We start from the raw sequence: 23,851 nt of genomic DNA on the forward strand, positions 1-23,851 counted from the left end.
GAGAAAAGCTTTTATTTTGTTTCTACACTCCAAACAACTATCATCTCTTTTTGGCAAAACCTTTCTTTTTTGAAACTTTGTTGAACTTATTGTTTCTACCAAATTTCTTATTGTTTCTACCATCTTCTCGTTGTTTCTTGTTGGCCCTGAAAAGAATTAGAGAGCACAATTAATAAAAAAAATACTAAACATTGCTGAAGGACTTATAAGTTGAAGTATTTTTTGCTAACTTTAGTATATTTAACCATCATGATATCGACATACAAGCTATACGTTTACTTCCTAACCTTATCCCTTATTATATTACTGACATAAACAAAGAAGGAAGAGAGAATTGCAAATAAAAAAGGCTTAAAATGTAAAGGTGCATTATTTAAAACTTTTTTCAGCAAGCACTATGAATTTATTATGTCATCATATAGATTCATGATTACTTCAATTTTTAGGTAACATCATTTATTACTCACAATGTTTGCTATTTTGTTGACAAATCAATATGTATTCAATTGAAAGGTTTACAATTAAATTTCAAAAGTGGAATTTTAAGGTACAGAATGAGGAACTATTCATTGGGGGGCTAAAGGATTGACTGAAGAAGTTTGATATTTTATTTGCCTTACTTTTCCAATTTTTCCCTCAATTTCTCTCTCTCCATGGTGCTTTCTTTGATTCCATCACTTCATCCCACTTCCATTATTTTTTATCCCTCTCAAAGAGAGACTAAGTGACAATTTACCAATTTTTTGTGCTATGGCATTGCCTTAAGAATCACAAACTTATTACTATGCAAATGCATAGCGGTAGTATTATATATACAAAACAAGTATAAAAACCACAAATCAACCAAATGGTTGATTTAATAGGGGAAATAGAGCTTATACGAGGGTGGTCTGAAAAGTTTCCGACCCTAAAAAGATAAAAGACATTTTTTTTGAAATTTTCTGAGGTCGGAAACTTTTCAGACCACCCTCATATAGTACTTAGTCCAAAGGCATGTGAAATTCACACATTGGAGTAGGGTGGGCAGTTCCTTCCCCTGTGCCAACTAAGATTTTCCAGGAGATCTGTTATCCAATAAATCAAGAAGTTTGTGTAAAGCAGAGGGTGCCCAGAGACATCACCCAGAACATCAATTGAACCTGGGCCCTACAGCCTATTGCTCTGCCCACTAAACTACCATATCACAAAACAACTAAATGATAATAAAAAGTGACTTACTCATATCTGATGCGTTTTACATTCCTGTGGCTTACATCTGCCAGGTCTTCAGCAAATGAAGATTTCCTCTTACCTGCAATAACACCACATGTTAGTAACAATACTTCAACATTAATCATTGAAAATAAACAAGCAAATAAAAGATTTCGTACAATGGAACAATAATGATATCAACATTGGAATGAATTTTTGCCAAGAAGAAATTAATCCTAAATATGGTAAAACAAGGATGAAAAGTAAGGGAGAAGCTTCATAAAGGGTAATAATAAAAAAGCAACCAGTCAAGAGCTTTTCATGTAAGGCACTTAATAACAGGATGAAAGTAATACTTGCAACTTAAACATATTGAAAATACAAGGTATACTTTGCTTCAATTTACAAATTTTAAGCAGAATTCTGAAAGATTTGCATTTGAGGAGAATGAATTTTATACCTGAACTCTTCCCCTTTGCTTCTGTAAAATCTGAACCATAGTTAGCCACGGCACGCATGCGACTTGGCTTGTTCATCCGTTTGGCCAAGCGCACTTGCAAAGCAGCGACCTTCTCCAGCTCCTTAAGGGCATTTATTTCAGAGGGATCCTTCCCTCCCTGCTTGGCCCTCTTCTCTGCCTTTGCTTTGACCTTCTTGCCAGCCCTCACGCCCCTCTTTGGCCGCGACCGCTCAACACCTTCATCAGCATCACTGCCATCCATGGAGTCTTCCCCTTTCTTTTTTTTCTTTTTCCCTGGATTCTCACCACTCAATGAGAGTTTGGCTAAAATTACAGGAGAGAATCAACTCTTTTAGCTTTTCCCTTTGAGATGGAGAACATGTTCCATTTTTCATGCCATGTACCAGGTTTTACTTACTTGCCAACATCTTTTCTATTATAATTAGTAATAAAGAAGAATATATTTATTCACATTTAAACAATAATTAAAAAAACATAACAAGGAGAATTTAGGAAACCCAAAAGAAAACATGTCGTGAGGTCACCATTAAGTGTAGCAAGAATTACCATGCAATGAAAAATTAATATTTATCTGGAAAAAAATGCATAAAAATGAAATGAAAAAGGCAAAAGTATTATTTAAGAAAAATTGTTTCTACAGATCTAATAAATTTTATAAATTTTTCTGATTGAATAGTTCTAAAATGTTTTCATTCCATTTAGCAAGCTAGGACATTATCCCACCAACAGCCCTGGCGGAGTAGTGTCTTCCACTGCCAACCCAGAGGTTGCAGGTTCAATTCCTACTCGGGTGGATTTTTCTCTATCTAGGGTTTAGGTGTTTGTAATAGTGTCGGTTAAAACTCTCATGTAAAAGCAAAAGTGCTGTTTTGGGATTAATGCAAAATAAATAAATATAGACACTAAATAAAAACAAGCAATATAAATCAAAATGAAAAAAACTGGAAAAATATTGTTTTATAATATTTTTTACTCAGGTTTGCTAAATAAATGTCTTACATTTTCTGAATGAGTAACCATTTTTTGTCTCTTTGGAGAAATCTAACAAAAACTCAAATTTTCCGGTGATAAATTAAATATTTTGGGTCTCAAATATAGGGGCTTGATGTCTGATGAAAAACTGAATGAAAATAATACAAACTGGGTGCAGCGCTTAAATTCGGACAAATTTCAATTAGAATTTCCTGTCATTTCCTAGTTCCACTGGAGGTCTCAATTGGCATTCTTGAAAGCTATAGGCATCTAGTAGACAGTCATAGCCTCAAAATGGCCGAGATGAGTACAACCTAAGAGCCGCTATTATCGAAAAAGTTCTTGCTGGGCATTATATTTCAAAATAGTTTGATTATTCTGGTACCCCAGATTAACTGTTTACGATCTTGTGGCTAAGTATAATGCTTTGGAGAAGTCTGGGGAAGTTTCCGCTAACCAAGCGAGGAAATCTCATTCAAGGAACCACATGCTTGTCTGGATTTAAGCACCGCACCCTGTATTTACAGCTACATCTAAGGAAATATGCACATTAGGTAAAAAGGCATCCACTTAATTATGATGAGGGCATTATTGCCTTAGCTGGATGGGTATGGAATGTCTCCTAACTCAGTTAAGGGCATGGGGTTTGAGTCCTACCTCAGGCATTTCTGTTGCATCAACTCTGGATGCTCGACCCCTGGGAAGCCTGATGACAGTCCAAGAGTGGCTTATCAGGATCCCAGAGGCACATGGACCACCACAGTTATACGATGTGTAAGAGAAATACTCCAAAATCGGAGTCCCAGCATTCTGAAAACCTGAACACATGGCTTTCAACAGGAACAATGATCAAGAAACATCTTTGACTTTGAAAGAGAAAGAATTCAGAGCCATCCAGCCCCTCAGCCAGGGAAAATACAGTTGCAAGGGTGCCCGACATTGGTTCCGTTTGTAGTGAAAGAACTTTAAATGAGAGCCCAAAACTTCCCTAGCTATAGGAACTTTTACCTCTCACCCTTTTCACTCACATGTACCACTAAAATGAGAAATTATCTCAAAAATGAAAAGCCGATGGAAATGGAACGAAGGTTAATATTCTCACAAAAATTCAATGGTACATAATGTTCCTATTACAGTGAAACATGTCTCCTCACCTTTCTCTTCCTTTCTTTCCTTCTGAGTTTGGAACCAGGTACGAGTTCTTTCCAGGACACCATTCTTCTCCTGAAGCATCTTCTCTACCTTCTTAGCTTGACCTTCTGCCTTCTGCAATTGCCGCTCAGACTCTTCTTCATCTAAGATATTCTTTACGTCATCTTCTAAAGCAGATATTCGCTTTCTGTACTTCTCCAAGATATCTAGGGATGAGTGAAAGGCAAGGTAAGTTACTGTAACTAATGATCAAAATCAATTCATTAATGTAAACATATTCATTTAAATACTAAATACAAGGACTTTTAAAATACAACCTTTGGCTGCATTTTGTCTAACAAATGAGTGTGTTTATGAATGTATTAACCTCTCTCTATTACAACATGCATTTACTGAAATTGATTTTTACCTCTACTACTTATTAGTAGCATTGAAGCACTTTCTTGGCAAATATAAACTTAAGTTATGAGGAGAATAATCTCTGAAATCAGCTCATTCAGTTTAATCCAAGTATCGCATTTAAGGCAACACTTGGATATCTAATGATTAAAATAAACTGTTTTATAGTGAGTACCACTCATAAAATACCTTTGGTGGTCACAGGATAAAAGATATTTAGCAGAGCTACTCCTATTGCCATGGTTATTTTTGAAAGCAGCCACATGCTCTTCCATAAAAATGATTTTGAAGTTAATTTATTACATTCCTCAAATAACCATTGTGAGATCAAAACTTCAGAACAAAAGAAAGTTGAAAAAGAGGCCAGGACCCTGGCGTTACTCTTATCAATGAGCATCTGTTTACTTCACATTCTCCCATCCTTTCAGCTTTGATAAAATAGATCTACTTTCCCATTCATCTTTGCCCCCTCTTGTTTCCCTTGACCCCCTCTTCTTCTGGCCCTCTCTCCCTTCCAGCTTTAAAGTTATACATAAGGAAATCATTTTCCTGTTTTACTACACATGATCATCATGTTGAGCCTGGGTTGTGTTAAAAATTATTTTATTTGTGGTACCTATTGTAAAATTCATTAAATTTTCATGAAGTTTTGAAAGAATTTGTTTTATCTGAACATTTTACTACCCAATGCTGCACTCTTAGCCCAAATATCTGATGCAAACATTTATGCTGGTAACATATACTAACTCAAATTTACTTCAATCATTGGTAAAAAAATTTAAAGATTTAAATATTTTCAAAATGAAAAATCCAAAGAAATAATACATGCATTTTGGTTTTCCTTGCATAGAGAAATGAGTATATGAAAGTGCTAATGAATTCATCACTGAAGCCTTAAAAATAATTCTTGTTGTTGTAACAGTAATTATCACAGGACTTAGACTTGAATCAAGCACACTGCAGGACATATAATAGTTCTGAAATATAGGACTTCCACGGAGACTGAATAATATCGCTTCCCACATCCAATAAATATTTTTGTCTTGGATCTGAGTGAAATGAGAGAAGTTTGAAATGAGGAAAATAGATCTCATCAGCATGAATCGACTCTTTGAATGACTTTAAATCAGGAAACATTCTACTGAGTCATTGTGTAGTAGCACCTATGGACAAAGAGTAAATCCACACAATGAGGCCACGTCTGCTGAAGGAAAATTTTGATTGCAAGGAAAAGATGTACAAAGTCCCATTCTCGGTGAATATATTTTGATCTCTCAATCATTTCATCATATTATCTTTTGGAACATGTATGAATCCAGTTTAAAAAATATTTCCAACACATAAACTTAACGATAATGTATCCTATTCCCAGTAGCATGAGAGGGATGAGGAAGTTGTTTTTGCCAACTCAGAGCCAACCTTTAACCTCTCAAGTTATTACCGTCTCTTATTTCTTAGCTACTTAAAAGACTCCTTTAAAAAAAGGAAGAAGTAGCAGAAGTCTGGTTTTATACCTTAGACTCTCACCAAAATTATTTTATGTCTATATTGGGAACATCCGACCATCCAACAGTCATTACTTAGAGTATAGAACATTATGATTTATATCTAGTATAGATTATCTGGATCAACATTTTGGCAGAAGAGAAATGAATAAGCGTTACAGGTAAATAAACTGCATCAGATTTGTGAATGATATGACGATAATAGTTGATGAAACTGAGGCACTTCAAAGAGTTGTGGACCTGCCTCTTCCCCAGGGGAACTGGGGAAAAGGCAGGCCGGATATTGTACGTGGAGTGCTCTGATTTTTTGGTGTTGAAAAATAGACGTTAAGGAAGAGATGGGACAGGATTGAGGTCTTCGACACAATGAGGTTCAAGATACTAAAATTGGTAGACCGAGTAAGAAATAAGGAGGAGCTAAATCAAATACTGGATAGTGTTCAGTATTACCATACATTATCCAGCTATGAAAAGAAAATTGAACTGGTCATGTGCTAAGAGGGAAAAACACATACCTAACATCCAATCAGGGAACAGTGGAGGGAGCGCGAGAGAAGGAGATGATGAAAAGGGAGGAAGACATGGGGAGATGTGGTGGAGGCCCAAGTTAGGAGCAGATGGCAGAAGATCTTGTCATGATGAAACGAGACAGAATAAAGAAATGATTCACCAGACATCTGTTGCTCTCCCTCCACTCAGAAATTAAGAGGAGAAGATAATGTTTGGGCCTGATTCTATTTGCTAGTGAAAGTATTTTACACACAATGCATCCCACAACCAATTGTAGAAATGTAAACATGAAAAACTGCACAAACAAAGCCGATCAAGGTTTCACTCACCAAGAGGTATTGTACGGCTTTTTACAGGATTGTGCGCACGGCGCACGACCTCCTTAACTAGACGACGTTCCCCTTCTCCAGCTAGTGAGACTGATATGCCAAAGCGACCAGCACGTGCTGTCCTACCAACTCTATGCACGTAGTGCTCTAAAGTTGCTGGAAGTACAAAGTTTATCACCTGCAAAAGGGAAATATTAAAAAAATTGTGAAATATACATGAAACTACATAGCCACTGGGCTCATGCAACACTTTAATTATAATTATAGTTAAAAAAACAAGAAACAAGCTAGGAGACCACACACTCAGACTCAATAATGCTGATCAAAATTTAGGAGGAAACAATGATGATTTAAGAAGTAGGAAGGAGATGTAATTAACACAACAGCTCAAATAAAAAAACATTATACCACAAGTCTGCAACACCAGCCTGGAAATGAGTAAAACCTTCTTTAGAACAGAAACTTTACTAGAAGTAGGTTTTTTACGATGATTAGGAGTGGGGAATAAAAGAATTTATAGCATTGGCAATGAGGTTGTACATAAGAATAATGAAGACCAAATAGATTGGATAAATAATGAAAAACATGAAGAGTAAGAGAAGAGAGAAATAAATAAAAAAAGAAGAGCAAAGAGAAAGAATATCGCCAATGAACAAATTGGCTTGAGAGGAATCGTGGGAGGCACTGAAGACGAAGAATAACAAAGAGGATCATGGTTAAGATACATAACAAAGAAGAACAGGCATAAAAGTGATAAAATATGAAGCCGTGAAGAGGCTAGTCAATGGTAGAATTGAGCGGGGAGTTGCAAGAATCCATTCCTAGGGTTAACAATAAAGCACTATTCAAAATACTCATGTCACATGCAATGCAACACTTTTACAAAATTAAGAGCTGTTGATAGGATTGCAGGGACAATTAATTTCACTTATATTCAAAACAAAGATAGCACTACATCACCATTCAAAGCAAGGCAGGAGAATAAGATTTTGAATTGAATGAAAAAAATTACACCAGCTGTTTCATGCAAACTTGCAACTTACAGTTTTCACCCCTCTGATGTCAAGACCCCTGGCGGCAACATCAGTGGCAACCAAAACATCCAACTGCTCCTCTCTAAATCTCTTAAGTGCATCAAGTCTTTGAGGCTGAGTAAGGTTGCCATGCAATTCACCGACCTGATAAGGACATACATAATGCTATTAATCTCACAGGACATTTTAATGAATTAATTTCTAATGGTTGATTAATGCAATATTAAATATTGCAACAAATAATGTACTTGTATAATAGCCAAGCTGCAGATATTGTAATTCAATAACCTAGAAAAGACCCTTACGGATGCAAGCGGAAGAGCTAAGGACAGCTACCTCACATTGGCGCCTTTGGGAATGCATATATAATGGTACTGCCACATGAATCATTAAAGGTTTCTATGAATTAGCAAGATATTCATAGTATATGTGGCTATATTGTCATAATGTACACTACAGCAAAATTGGATGGGTCGGGGATTGGAAGTGCAAATTGGGAATATAATGGCAAAATTATGAATTAATTATGAAAAACATTCTCCTTCTAATAGGGAGATTGTGTTTGCCATAGGTGCATTTGAAGGAACTGGCAAAAACCAAAGTGATGGTCGGACCTACTCCAATGATACCAGTGTTTCATGAATCAGTGGGGGATGACCTACCAGGAAAATGGCAAATCACATTCCAAAGACTCAAGAGAAAAATGAGGAGAGGAGCATATTTTTTGGGAAAATCAAGAAACAGTTCAGGAAATAGGAATCTATGAAATTAGTGGCAACCCTGTCAAAAATATTTAACAGTCAACCTTGGTGGCTGCATTGGTTTGATTTATTGAATATAAAAATGATAGAAGATACAATATGTCACATCACCAGCCTTAGCAATACCAATGCCATGCAGAGCATTCCCAGTTAGTGCTTCTGTCAGTCACACACAGTTTAGACGTATTTTCACCAGCAAACTTTGATAAAAACCAATGCCTAGTTACACTCCAGGGCTGATTTCACAATTGAGAATATGGTCAGATGTCTTGTGAATCGCAAACCCTCATGTATGTTGATGTCATATTATGTCATAGAGGGATAGCGACAGATGTGCCAAGAGATGACCTCACTCATACCTTAACACCTAATAATCCAAGGATAATGTGTATTCTATGAGCCTGCTTCTTGGTCTGCACAAACACCATAGTGTGGTCCCTAAATGTACGAAGTACAAGGGCTGCAAGCATCGCTTCTCTATCTCCTTCATGGCCATTCCTGATTCTGGGAAATAAAATAAAATACATTCATCACAGCATAATGTTAAAAGGATATTATCACATATTTTTAATCAGTATAATTTTTCATGCCAGCAGAATTGTCCCAACAGACAACATAAATTAACTATCTGTAATCCATCAAAACAAAGGGAAGAACCTGATTCACCCAAGTTGACGCATCATAAACACCTCATCTTTCTCCATCAACTAAGTCAAAACAGCCTTTAACCAGCCAGAAAAAGACATGAAATAAAACTGAAACTTTTCAAATAGATAAGAATATATGTAAAAGGCCAAATAGCTGTCAAGGAGGCTAACTTTTCCAATTAACTCAATGGTAGAGAGGTAGGGACAATCTAAGGTCCTGAGGTGGCAGGTATGAACTTGAGTCTTTCTTCCCCATGGCCAATGGATTGGCCTGTCCAGCTAACTAGCTGTATCACTTAGAGACAACACATCCTAACATACCCTGAGAAATGTTTATCCTGGTCAAAAGTGGCAAAAACACACCAATTTCCATCTAGTTTTGTTCCTACACTTGAGACATGTTGTACATGTTATCGATCATTTTCTGAAATTGGCCCATATGAACCGCTATATCACCCCCAATTTCAGCATAGCAGGGTAGATCAAAATTCCCAAAACAGTATGATTTTCTTTATTATTATATTTTGAGCCACCATTTTGTTTTTCTGCCAATAAATTTAATTTATATTGGAGAAAAGCAGCCTAAGTTATTGCTTGAAAGTCATATGTTCGGAGATGATATTTGTGAGATTCCAAAGAAACTGCGGGAGATACCACAACAGTAACTTTTAACGGAGTCATCCGCTAGTGTGCATTTCAATGCAACAATTTCAGAGTGTAAAAATCATTATCTCCCGTGTAAATCAATATCTCCCGCAGTTTCTTTGGAATTTGTCAAAGTATAAACACCATAAGTGTTTAAAGTTGGCTATAACCTCGTGGACTGTGGCGCGTCGTGCACGACTACGAATGCCTGTGACATTGTATGTACGGTATTTCGTCACAACATCTAGTTCCTTTAAAAGCACCAAAATTGCAGAGTTTAAGAGGACGCCTCGGTAGCTTAAGTGGCTAAAGCACTCGACCGGATATTGAGGGATCTTGGTTCAAGGCTTAGTCAAGGCGAATGATTTTTACACTCTGAAATTGTTGCATTGAAATAATATTTGTGGTTATTGGCCAGCTTATCTACACATGAAAAAGACACATTCAATGAGTCCTTGCTTTACGATGGATTTACAACACAATGAACTAGATTTATAATGCATTTTGGGCACAGTAAAAAAAACTGCACACAGTGAAATTAAATATGAATGCTGACTAATAGCCCGAAATATCATTATAGATTTCCACAAAAGAAATACTGTCTATAGGATTGGCACATTAAAAATTTAACGCACCTAGGTCAAGTTTATGCTTCATCAAATACTGGTCCTGTAGTAATAATTATTGACTGCAATGTGTTAAAATAACAAGGAAAGATTGGAAAGTTTATTATGACACTTAGAAAACATCATAAAATCCTACTAAATGCCAGAAGTATTTATGAATAAGTGAAAATATTGTGCAAGTAAACCATCCTGATCAGAGTTTCTCCTGTAACCACAAAATATTAAGAGTGGACATTCCCAAAGAGAAATATGGATTTACCAGAAAAATATACCAATATTCCAAAGAAATTGTATCACAAGTACACTATTTGACTAATATGATGGAATGCAACTCAAAAAGAATGCAATCAACACTGACAGCTGTACAATTACAGTTGCATTTAAACTGAATGATTCTCATCAATTAACATGGAACCTGAAAATCACTTTTGACAACCTGACTTAAGAACAAAATGAAATATTGTCACAAAAATAAAAAATACACATGTCATTGTAAAAATGAACAAATTAACTGTTAGAAGATAAAATAAAAATACTTAGGAGACAAAATACTTTGGCTAAATTTTTGGGTAGAGCACGAACAGCTGCCTCAATTTGCATAATCTCAAGTGAAGTAGGGCGAGGGATGTGATAATGTACAGAGACGCACCAAGGCAAAAATTAGTAGCATCCCTCAAACCCTTCTTAAAATGCTTTCAGAAAACTTTGTTTGGTGAAAAGAGTCAAATGTTAATTTTTCCAGAACATCTGGCATGCCTCAAGAGTTTTCCAACAGGGCAATATCCTCTGAATTTTCTAGGTTTTCACAGTAGGCAAACACCCTGCAATACTACTAAAATGGTGAAGAGAGAAATAATTGTCAAGTTTCTGTACTTCTAGACATTAACTGAGGCAGAAAAATTTGTATAGAATTTTGAGTTATCTGAATATTAGATCAATGAATATAAAGAGATGTTTTGTTACTGATTCATCTCATTAACTAATTGCTCTTCTATGTAACTTGCATTTAGCATAAAAGACATTGAACGGTATCCCATTTTATGATCTAGGCATGTTTCTGCCCATACACCAATAAACATTGTCAAAACCTCAAAATATCAGATCTTTGGTGACTTAAATGAATGGTAAGACTTTCCTCTCTAGCAAGACATTGGGACAAAACTTAAGCAAGATGATGAAACACTACAAGAAGAAGGGGGAGGGAGGGGCACCCTACACTTAGTAGAGAGAGAAAGTGAGTGTTTGATAGCCTTGAGCTAGGATGCATATTTCCTCAGGGTCTCCGCCGAAGAGTAAGAAGAAAAAGGCAACAAACGTAAGACTCATCATCCTGTGTACCTTCCAAGAAGGCTGAGATTCCAGAAGAAGGAATCTGAACTCTTTTAAACCATGCACTCTATTACCATCTCTCTGTCGGATGCCACTAGAAAACCTGCAACCATTTAGGTTAACTGAAAGTGATTGTTTCATCTTAAATATTGGGTTTCTTGAATTTTGAATGGAAGATTCACTTAAGTCAGAGAATTTAGTAATTGGTTGAGAGCACTATTGGTATATTTTATCCTGTAAAAAATCAAAATAAGGAACTAGCCCTTTTTTCTCATTGCAATTCTAAGGTTTCATTAATCTGATCATGTAATCATAGCCATTATGTCTCATGGAGATGGATTCTTCCAGGTAAGCAATACCATAAATGTGTAGTAAGTCAACAAATGTAATGCATTACTTATAACACAGCAAATTGTCCCAGATTCTGTAAACCTATTTGTCACTCAAATATACCAAATCTCATAGCACCAAATAAATTACCTTTTAACAATTTACATGGAAAATTACACTGCACTTAGGAAGGGGTGAAGAAAAGACAAAAATATAACTTTAACATGTGAAGAAAGTGATCTGTAAACCTCTTTAATAGGAATGAAGCCCAAAGTATATTTAGCATAAATGGAATTACATAAATGATAGCACTATGAAAAGTAAATACTAACCTGACGAATTCCTGGCGAAGATTTAAGGCCACATCTCCAGTATTATCAACGAAAAGTCGAACAGGTCGAGAGAGAGACATGCTAGCCAAATCCTTAACTTCTTCAGTCATAGTTGCAGAGAAGAGGAGAGTTTGTCTTGTACGTGAGCACTGTCGCACAATTTCCTTCATCTGCTCAGCAAAGTTCTCATCCAACATCCTAGTAATTAATTTATGGAATACATTAGAAGTTACAAATATTAACAGTAATTTAATTGGACAAAATATAAACTAAACTTTAATATTAAAGCAAATGATTTACTGCCATTGATATGCTGTACGCATATACAATTAACATAAAGCACTTGGCTTTTTCTCCTTGATTCAAGACTGGGAATTACAAATTTAAATCTATCACCACAGTAAACTCCAGATTTTTGTGGCCAATGAATAGTCAAAGGTGCAGAGACAATCAGAAGAAATGGATAATCTGCTGAATAGGCTCATTTTAGGTTCCCTTCCATACCATGTACCACCAAAATAAATAACAATGACTACATCCTTGTCGCATTAACATGTTAAAACAGAAAAGAAAAAATCCAGGTGGGAGATCCCAAGTAGAAGGATGCAGGCCGTGTGAGGCAGCACAAAACTTGGTGCGAAACATCGGACCAGCTGGCATGAACATATTGGAAGTCAAAAACTGGAGAAAAAATAGCAAAATTTAGGCAATCAGGAAGACAATTGGCAGTAGTCAGTTGCAAAAAGAAGAAAGCTGGAGTATTTAGCCCTGTTAAAACAAGCTCACTTGGAGTCTGAAATTTTATGAAAGCATCCACAACAAAAAAATTGTGATCACTTCATAAAATAATTGGTTAACACTCCTTGTTTTCTGATGCACTCATTTTGTGTGTATGCACATGTCACATCAATTTCTTCGCAAATATTTGAAATTGTTGTACAAAGAATGGCTACATTTTAAAAATTTTGTCTTCTAAAGAGTTGGTACATGGGCTAACATTAATTTCCCTCATTAAAATGAAGGCACCATCGCACAAAACAACGATTAAAATTTTTAAAAAATTGATCTTATCCTTGATAGTATGGAACATTGTAGCTCATGCTTGCTGTGCAGGGTGGCATGATATCCCAGGATATAATTATTGAATATTATTTGGACATAATTTTTGTGAATTCATAAGAGCCAAAGAACTGTTCCGTTTTGAATCTACCACATTTTTTATGAGGCGAGACTTTGGTAGAAACATATATTTCAATAATTTGAGCAGAATAAAAAATTAAGATTCTAAAAATAATTAAAAAATTTCACTATGCATTTTAAATAAATTTACTTGAATATTTCGGAATAAGTTAACTATTTTTTCACAATAAACTATATTCTAATACGTCCAGTTTCGATGCATAGGCGGCATCATCAGGAATGTGTCGCCCACGCATCAAAAAAGGTAATGGTGGAATAAAGTTTAAGTAAAAATATACAATGTTTACTTATTTGGTGATCAAGAATTTTCACAAAATTGAGCCTGAAAACCATTAAATTTCCCATATCTCCTTTGGAGCAAGGTATACAATTTATGGATAAAAAGAATTAACTCCAGTAAACAAAATGACTAGTATTAATGTACGTCACCATAAATAACTATACATCAGCATTTTCCCTCAAATACAATAAATTATGCCAAATTCTGTAAATAAAATTAATATGCATCACTCTATAATTCCATCTCAAATAAGTTCAGATGACAAAATGAAAAGTAGATTTTCATATTAATTTCCTATATTATTATTCTTATACTATTGGAACCTTCATGCATACTTATAGAATGAAAAGTGATTTCTTTTACCTGTCTGCTTCATCCAACACAAGTATTTCTATACTTTCCAAGGAAAAGGTGGGTGTATTCTGAAGGTGGTCAATTAATCTACCAGGTGTAGCAATGACTATATCAGGATTTTTCCTCAAAACTCCTTCCTGTGAAAATAAAGCATGAATGACTACATACTCTAGCAAAGGGTAAAGCAGCCCAGACTTTATAGCATCTACAGCTATATGAAATAATAGGTGCCTTATTTCCCAAACTTTTTTAGTCATCTTTCTGGGCACCCGGCAATACAACAACAGTTCAAAATTACATGAATTGCAAGGGAACAAAATTTGCTCAACTACTTAATGGCAATTGATGGTAAAATTTTGGAGGCTATTTAAAACATGAAAAAAAACATGGATTGTCGGAATCATACTGCTTCAAATGAACACAAACCATAAGAATTGTTTAAAAAATTAAGGAGCATATGAAATAAATTTGAAATATTCTGAATTGTCACCTGAACTTTGACATCAAGACCACCAACAGAGAGACCAACTTCAACAGATGTAAACTGGGAAAGCTGCCGGGTTACTTGATAAACCTGCAAAATAATGGAATATTGTAAATAATATTTCTCTTATACAATGACAAGAAACAAAAATATAAATAACTTGCCAGACAAATCATGAGATTTATTTATATTGTTATTAAACTCTTTAAACAGGCAAAACCTTCGTTCACTCCTACAAAGGTTTCACAGCAAGTGTATTTTAAAAAGGGTAAAATCCACTCAGGAACTCAAATTGTAGGACAATATATTGCATGATTAAATCACAGAAATAAAATGGTAATTAGTTTATGGCCATGCATTCAGATGATTTTTTCCACAAAATCTGATAGAATACAGTAAACCCTTGCTACATTCATGTAGTAAACAACACTCAGGCAAGAAGAGTCTTTGAATATGGGTGATAAATGGGAAAAACTTCTCACTTTGCTTAAGTGTACAGATGTGCATTTGATACAATGCTTTGCAGTGAGGAGACACTTCAATGATGCCTGAAGACACCGCCAGTCAGCTGCACATATAAAAACCATGCCATCACCTGGCTATGGTTCCTGTTCATTTTTACAAATGCATTTTCAGAAAACTGGCTTTCTCAAATTTTATCTCAGGAAAAAAAATCATTTGCCTGCAAGAATATTCCCTGAATTCCTGAATATTTTTTCCTGAATGATTTATCCAGACAATAAATTTTTTTTAGTTTACTGCTAATGAAAATACCGGGAACTAAAAAGTTTGTTTTTAGCAACAGGATAGAAAAATGACACAAGGCTAATAAGCAACATCAAATTAACCTTTTTATCCATTTTGGAGTTCAGTTCTGATTTTTGTCTATAAAATGTTAGTCGGCATTGAAATTTCATAAAAGATAATCCAGAAAGTCTGAAACAAATTAATGATGCTTGGGTTACACGTTTGAAGAGTCGCAAAAGGAAAGCCGAAAAAAACATCCTGAATTACCTCCGCTGGAAATTTTGTACTCGGAATCTGTAAATATTAATGCAGCAGTATTAAGCCACTTGCCTGACTGAGAGAATTCAAAGGAAGCAATGAGAACACAAAGAAGATTATCACCCAACCATTGGCTCTTGGAGAATTTCAGAAAGAATGTGTAGATTTTACTATTGCTAAAATGAGTTCAGGCAAAAAAAAGAAACCTACCCCAAATCAAACAAGAATTAAGACTATTGCCTCCAACTATGAAGGATACGATTTAGACTATTTAAAAGCAATTATGTACAACATTGTTATCTAACATTTTGTTATGGCTATCCTTGAAAATAAAATAGAAATTGTTTCTGAATTAAAATTTGCTAGGGAATAATAGTCATGGGAAAAAGGGAACCAGGAAAATGAATACCAATTTTTGAAAACAGCATTCCCTCAGAGGCAGACATACTCTATCTCTCACAAATACTCAGTCACTTTCAAGCCTCTGTTGCCTCTAGCACATTGATAAAACTTTTACAGACACACCCACAAATGTCTAATAACAGAAAAAATGCCATCATTAATAAATGTTGCAATGAAGGAGTCAAGGAAAATTGTTGATTTAGAGTGTACAATAAAAAATATTCTGCAACATGAAGGAAGACCAGGTAAATACAATATGCATAGCAGAGAAATGGACCTTAATGTGAAGTGATTTACAAAAGATTGAACATATCATTCATGTTGTCATCTTGAAATATATGAAGAAAAAAGAAGCAAACTGTAAAAACAAAGCTCATCATGTTCCTCATTAAGAAGACACCTCATACCACAACCCAAGAACATAACCTGATCATCCACATCTAAGCAGAAGTAAATATTAAAATTAGATCAATGCTAATGTTTACATGACACAATTTTACATTGACATTTTGTGTTCAAAGCACATTCTTTACAGTATTTTTCACATTATGTACAATATAATTATAGATAGCAGTTTTGTATTTTTACAAACAGCATGAACATTAAAAAAATTTAATTAAAGAGGAATTTAAATTTAATCCTAATATGAAAGAGATAGCCTAGGTATAAAAATTAAGGTATTTACTACATAGTTAAGTAAAATATAGCATTACTGCAATTAAAATGAAAGTAAAAGATCATTAACATTTTAGATTAAAACACATTATACAGTTGTTATAAAGATTAGAATAGTTGAAAAATACTGTCAAGAAATATAATGATATATAAACTGTCAGTCAGAAAGGAAGTAGGTTGTTGTAAGTTGATAAGTATACTTGATCTTAGGATTGAATTAAATGTCCACAAAACAGAAAGGTAAGTTTGGAGAATTTAGTCACAGGGAGATGTGAACTCTAATCAAAGAACCTTTCTGAGACCATTACCAAGTTAGAAGCTGCTATGACTATTTCAATGAAGATGATTGCAACAATGCATGGAGCACCGAAGTCAATGCCAGTATCTTAAATCCTTATGCTTGTAAAAGAGAAATATAATAAGAGAAAAAGAAAGCATTCCACGAATTTCTTTGAGCACTGTTTTCAACATCCAGCCACATCATATGAGAAACTTCCAAAAGCAGTAGATGAATTTTCCATTTTGCTTCAGTAATTTATACACATTAAATAATATTACAGAGTGAGCAAAAATGTCTTGCTTTCTCGCTTTCTTCTTCAAAACAAATTAATCTACCTTCTTTTAAATTAAACATGACTTTTACTCTGCTGACAAGAAAACTTCACAATACAGCATCCCACCACCCCAGAATCACTATGCCACATCTGGTTTTAATTGGGATCTGGAATTGATTTTATTGTTTATGCGGTGTTTAAATAAAACAAAAGTTAAAAAAATGGAGCAATCATGAGAGTGCAATGCATATAAAACTGGATGGTGAAATTAGAGGTGCACAAATGTGCAATTATGCATTCAAGTTTGATATGATTGCAATTAAAATTTAACTCATAATTATAACATAATACATTGCTACATTTGCAGTGCATCAAATTGAAGTTTTAAGAGTAAAAATATGAGCTTACTAGCTATTTTCTACCAGAAAATCAACAAATTAAGTAAGGCATTACATTCAATAAAATGTCTAAAGAATATAGTTACCAGCTTTTCATTGCAATATCTGTAAATATTACCTAATGAAAATGGCAGAGAACTGTAGCTTACACACTTGACTTGCTGCTCTAAAACAATATGGATATGAATACATGAAGTAACTATGTTGTACTAGTGAAAGGGTGTAACAGAATGCTAACTGGTGCCTGATAGCCTTGAAAGACAAGCAAACAAATCAAATAAACACTCCTGCTCTAGTCTCCCCTGGTACTACAAGGACCTGGGAGGCAGAGGTTAGGTGGACTCATCTTCACCAAGCAAGTGGGAGCAGGGCACAGAGATTAAAGGGGTAGTAATAGTAGTATTTAAGGGGGGGTGAACAACAGCTGAGGTCATTTGTGCCATTAGGGATGGACAGGAAAGGATGAAGGGTGGAGAGAAACCCAGCGTCGGCATTAGCCTACTCTTAATGAAAGGTGCCAAGGGGTCTGCAGCTTAACGTCCCATCCGACAGATGGTGTACTCACTCAAAGTGCCCTCCACAAAGCACCTCAAGTAGGGATCGAGATATCACTGAAAAACATTGTACACCCCCAGGATTTGAACCCAGCGGTGTTAGGTTCCCTCTGGGTGGGAAGCCAGTAGGATAGCCACTGCACCATCTCCATCCCTGAGATTGAAGGGAGGGACTTGAAATGACATATGGCACTTGCCCTCTTTTTCCACAATGGTATCTGGGAACAAAGGGGTATGTGGCAATGGGGTTTATTTCAAATGAAGCTTCTCTATATGCTCAACTTTCCCTTCAAGTTTAATAGCATGAGTAAGCTGGATATTTTTCTGGAACTAATTTTATATCATTTGCCAAAAAAGGCTTTATATCCACTAACTCCAGAATCAGTTGTTTTTTAAAACCAATCATGTTTGTTTTACAACTCATTCCCAATACATAGTGCTACTTTTCACCATTTTCAACATTGTAACTAACAATAAATATACATGCACATTAGATTTTTGTGGTGCTAGTGTTCGGAAACTGTTGAAGAAAAATGGCATTTATTTAGAGTACCACATATACAAGTGCAGATTTACCAAAGTCGAGGCTCTTGGATTTCCTACATTCCATGAATGTACCACAGAATCAAGGCATGATTTAATATAGAGAATTGTTTACTTCACTGAATTATAAACATGGCCAATAATGCTTGTTGGGGGTATTGATGGTTTAGTTGAAATATGCTCCCATTAATGGTTTAACTGCATGGCTATGTAATACAATACACTCAAATTAATTCAAAAATCATGAGATAAATTGATTTTATGAAAAGCCAGAAAGGTTTTGGAATTCATGAGATATAGAAAGATATTCCCTTCAGATATATAATACCAGTGGCACATCTGATGGCGAGGGCTGAACTACAAGTACCTAATCAGATTCCAAATATTCAGGAAAAAATTTGGAAAAGGCAACTAGTTTCCCAGAAAAATCAAAAATAGGAATCTATAAAATGAGGGGTCACACAGTTCAAGCGATAAGGAGCATTAAAATGCAAGAGATTGTTGCTCTATTCAACTACATTTCCCTGATAGTTAAAAAAATTATGCTGTGCAAACATTTGCACACATAGTAAGGATATATTAAGAGTTGGCTGAAATTAAAATAACACTCAATTGATACATTTTCATCCCTGAAGAAATGCAGCAAAAAAAATTAATTATCAAACCTGAACACCGAGCTCTCTAGTTGGCACTAAAACCAAGACTCGAGTAACTGCAGGCCCATTTCTAGGCTTATACAGAAGCCTCTCCAATGTTGGTAGCATGTAAGCGGCTGTCTTCCCAGTTCCAGTAGCAGCGCATGCGCAAATATCACGACCCAAGAGGGCCACTGGAACGGCGCATGCTTGAATTGGCGTTGGGTGAGTAAAATTCATTGATGAAATTGCCTATGGAGACAGACAAACACATAAGAACTAAAACCAGCAGTTTAGCAGAGGAGTTGCAACAGATATCTTCTTACCACATTGAAGCCAATATTTTATGTATTTGCGAACTCCCTGTCCTAATACATAAATGAGCATATTGAGCATTATGAATTTCTATGTTTTCCAAAATAATAAAATGTTTAAAATTATTCATGGCTTGCCCTGTTCATAATTTTCAGGATTCCAATTTCAGGAAAGACCAACTTCTCAATCCTTAGAAGAGAATTGCATTTTATACACTGATATTTTTTTGGCATTTGCTTTTTATCATGCTCCAATTCTGCAGAACAGTAATTGTGCTACTACCCCTGCCATATTATTCCCATTATCACCTCACATTAAAAAAACAAAGAAATGGAGGGTTACCTTAAGGAGGGGTCGTGAAAGATTCATTTCATAAAATGATGCATTTTCATCAAACGGAGGGGCATCATCAAAGTATTCATTGGACTCGATTTCTTCATCTTCTTCCTCTTTTTCTTCGATCCCTTTGGACTGCTCTTTTTTAGCAAGTCTCCTGCTGTTCTTCAGGGCTCTTTCTCTCACTCGAATTGTATCTACAAAATAAAATTGCATGACTCAAAGATGCTTGAAAGAAACAGGATTTTGATAAGAAAGGATTTCTCACTCCCTCAATCTCAGTTCACCCCCTGGCTCCCCACTAGCATGCTGTCAGAGCAACTCCATGAGATATTCAGAATACCTAGTGCTGTCATGGAAATGAAGTAAAGTTAAGATCTTCAGTGAGAGCTGAAGATTATGTGCTCTAGGCTATATTTTTTACTAGGGGGCAACCAGAGCTATGATTTATTTCAAATGAATGCATTTAAAATGCAAAATGCATATTTTCCATTTTAGTATTAATGCAGGCCTATTTCTACTTATATTTTATATAGCATTGTAAATGCATTTTTACCTTCTTCATATGTAAAACGTATTCTCAAACATTGTAATAATTGTAATCTGGACCCAAACATTTAATTATGTATTGAGGTTTAATATACTAAATAGTATTGCACTCCTCCATCAAACATGAAGATTTATTCCAACATGATGCTCAGCTCACTTGGTGATCATCAGGTATAACACTAAGGATATCTCAAGGTACAGCCAAAGAGGGTGAAGTATGATGGTGACCTATGGAAGTGATGTACAGGGGGGGTGCAAGAGCCTAACTCAGGCACTTGAATTCTGTAGTTAGGTCTAGTGCAAATGCCTAACTCTGCAGAGTAGGCAGTTCAAAGGCAGCAAGACAGTTCAAAGAGAGGCAGCATAATGCATAAAGTAAATAGAGATTCTCAACCATCAGGGGCATATTTAAGAAAGCGGGTATTATCTAAATGGAAGAGTGAAGGGATGCTGTAAACCAATCTTTGGCTTGAAGATAGGTTGATAATGAAGCACAAACAATGATCATGATTTTGTACAACAATTCATGTTACCAATGGAGTTCTGATGTTTTCCATGGTAAATTTGACTGTGATATGCGAATGGGGAAACATAATAAACATTAGGTAACTGCATCAATGGCAGTAATTTAAGAGGGATCCACCAGGATCTGCACGACAAATCCATGTCTTTTTACTGTTGTCTCACTTCAGAATCAAGAGTGAGCATTAGTGTTCTGGGGAGCAAGTATCATCCACCAAGGATGATGCTGCCTGATTTCTGCCTCAAGTGTTGCCACATGCACCTTGTGAGGTTCAATGAGCCCAAGGCAAATGGGTGCACTGGACTACCCAAAAAAGAAGAGCGGGCATCATTGAGCTCTTAAGTGAAGAGAGGGATTTTCAGAGACACTTCAGGGAAGGAAATACAAAATGCAATAACATCAGAACTGCAATGGGAATACGCTACAGAAGATGAACACAAAGCAAAGAGAATGATGGAATGTACTGAAGCACTGCATCCAAGTTCAAAACCTCGGAAAAGCAGCTTAATAAGAGATGAAAGTAAGGGGGACAAAGGAGAGGGCCACTCAAGACAAGACAGTGGGAAATGACTTCAAAAAATCAGTACAATAACCAAGGGAAAATCTATGCGCTTGAGCTGATAAAAAAAAAGAAATTATTTAGTTGCTTATCAAAAAATAGTCAAAAAATTTTCATTGGGAGTAATAAGAAGCAACTCTAGAAGTAGACAATACGAAGATGACTTGGAAAAAAGTGATGATTGCAATGCATAAGATAATAAGAATCTAAGGACCACAGATTTTAGTCTGATTTAATGTGGGTTCAAAACAGGAATAATTATTTAAAAGAAGAAAAACCAACACAATCTGTTGGAAGTCATTTCAGATCCTCTTAATATGCTGTTAAAAGAGTAGCATACTTACTGCTCTCACTCACTATCAAGTACACCGTTAAGGAAAATAATGGCCACCAAAAAGTCACTGTATGTCACACTTTGGATTTAGGAAAATGGCTGCAACAAAATCAAGTGGAATAAGACCCTTAAATTGTTAGACACACCTGGCAATTTTATTGACTTAAAAGACAGGAAAAATCATATGCCAACAATAAAAGCAAATTGTAATAATGATTACATAGATCTATTAGTAAGTAAAGAGTAAATTAGATGCAAGGGGACAAAAGAAAGCCCAAGGAACTAACATTAGCCTTGAAAGTAGTAAATGATGAATTTTGCAGAAGATACTACATACATGCATATTCCAGAAAATCGAGTTTTTCCGTATTCTTGAATCTGATGGATCAAATCTTTTACACATATCACTCAAAAATTAAATACCAGTATTAAGAAAAGAGAAGATTAAGGCAGTTATTTTGCAATGACAAGAGAAATGCTTAGTTCACTGTATAATCTGTACAGCACTTGATGAATAAGCTTTGAAGAACATCAGCCAAATAATAGACCAAATAAAGAGGGTACCTATTATAACGAATAAGTAGATATCTCTCTCAAAGACGGAGAGAGATTTTGTCATAAAGAACTTGTGCATTAAATATCACTATAATATAACACTCCAGGGATTAGAGCCAAATTGCATTGGAAAAGCAGATAATAGATAAGTAGGAGATTCGGATGTACGATATGCATTGGAGGTAGACAATGAATAGACTGGGGTCTATTCATTAGGTAAGTGAGGAAAGAGTAGTTATACTAAAGATTACATAAATAGATGTTACAAGTTGGAACAATGGACTTGATAGGAAATTAATGGAATATAAAAGAGTGAATGCCCAAAAACATGGGGCGAACACATTTGATGCATAAAAATTAATACGTTGAAAGGGTATGAGAGTGCAATCACGGGGTATTGAAGAATGGAAGGGAGAGTTGAGGACAACGAATCTTCTGAATGAATTTACGACGATCATATATTAAAAGAACTCTACACAAATAGGAGCATGTTAAGGTAAAATGCCACTTACAATGAATACCTTAATATTAGCAACTTACCTTCCTTGCATAAACCATTGGTGGTAATACCACCCAAAAAAATGGGAACGCCCAAATACCTTTCTTTAGTTCGTCTTCTGACAGAGAAACGTCATCCTCTTCATCTTCTGAGTGTGATTCATTTCTATTACTATTTTCTGTTTCTTTCTGACTGGATGACACCTGAAAAATATTTACTTCTTAATCGTACCACTTTTGCGTAAATTATCTCATTTTTCTTACACCCATTCGTAACCAGCACGGAACAAAGCCGCAACACGCCTTACCTCTTCCTTTTTCTTACTTCGTATAGCTTTAATTTTATCATCGACCTTATATTTAACTTTCCGCTTAATATACTTGGTTATATCATCCCATACATCGCGATTATACTCAGATGTACTACTGACAAATTTAAAAGCCGCGTCAAAATCAACATTCTTTTTGTTTTTCTGCTTGCTTGGTTGAAACTGCAAAATTTCAGACATAAAAATTAGATAACTTACTAGGTATGTATTGGCTGAGTCTAATCGAGACGATTAAACTTGAATCCATAGAAAGCCTGATATATATTCGAGGCTGGAGAGTAGGAAGAATCATGTAAGAATATTTACACTTTCCTTCATTTAATTAATATCTAGGGAAAAATTGTTCTATGAAACACATTAGCATTACCTCAGCTTCATTATCCGATTCTTCAGAATAATCAGGAACTTCTTCATCTTCTTCAATGGTACGGATCAAATCACGTTTCCTCGTGGCCATGTTTACAACCAGTCCGGGTTCGGACTTGCGCCCACCGATAGTTCCTTGTTTACGAACGAATTTATGAAA

The 23,851-nt window shown here is 35.4% G+C and overlaps 1 protein-coding gene across 1 annotated transcript; it reads right to left on the minus strand.

Moving 5' to 3' along the window:
• Rs1 (Dead-box helicase Rs1) lies at nt 1–23,801 on the minus strand. Its single transcript, XM_071591763.1, has 15 exons — nt 23,693–23,801; nt 23,305–23,487; nt 23,098–23,200; nt 19,985–20,175; nt 19,358–19,579; nt 14,568–14,651; nt 14,087–14,214; nt 12,244–12,441; nt 8,694–8,838; nt 7,583–7,717; nt 6,540–6,717; nt 3,799–4,002; nt 1,652–1,975; nt 1,219–1,291; nt 1–146 (listed from the first exon to the last, which is right to left on the minus strand). Exons 1-15 carry the CDS (start codon nt 23,780–23,782, stop codon nt 41–43), a joined length of 2,364 nt encoding a protein of 787 aa, XP_071447864.1. The 5' UTR covers nt 23,783–23,801; the 3' UTR covers nt 1–40.
• Nucleotides 23,802–23,851: the final 50 nt, after the last annotated feature.

This window comes from Hetaerina americana, unplaced genomic scaffold, assembly GCF_022747635.1.
Source record: "Hetaerina americana unplaced genomic scaffold, ioHetAmer1.1.p SCAF_5, whole genome shotgun sequence".
NCBI lineage: Eukaryota > Metazoa > Arthropoda > Insecta > Odonata > Calopterygidae > Hetaerina > Hetaerina americana.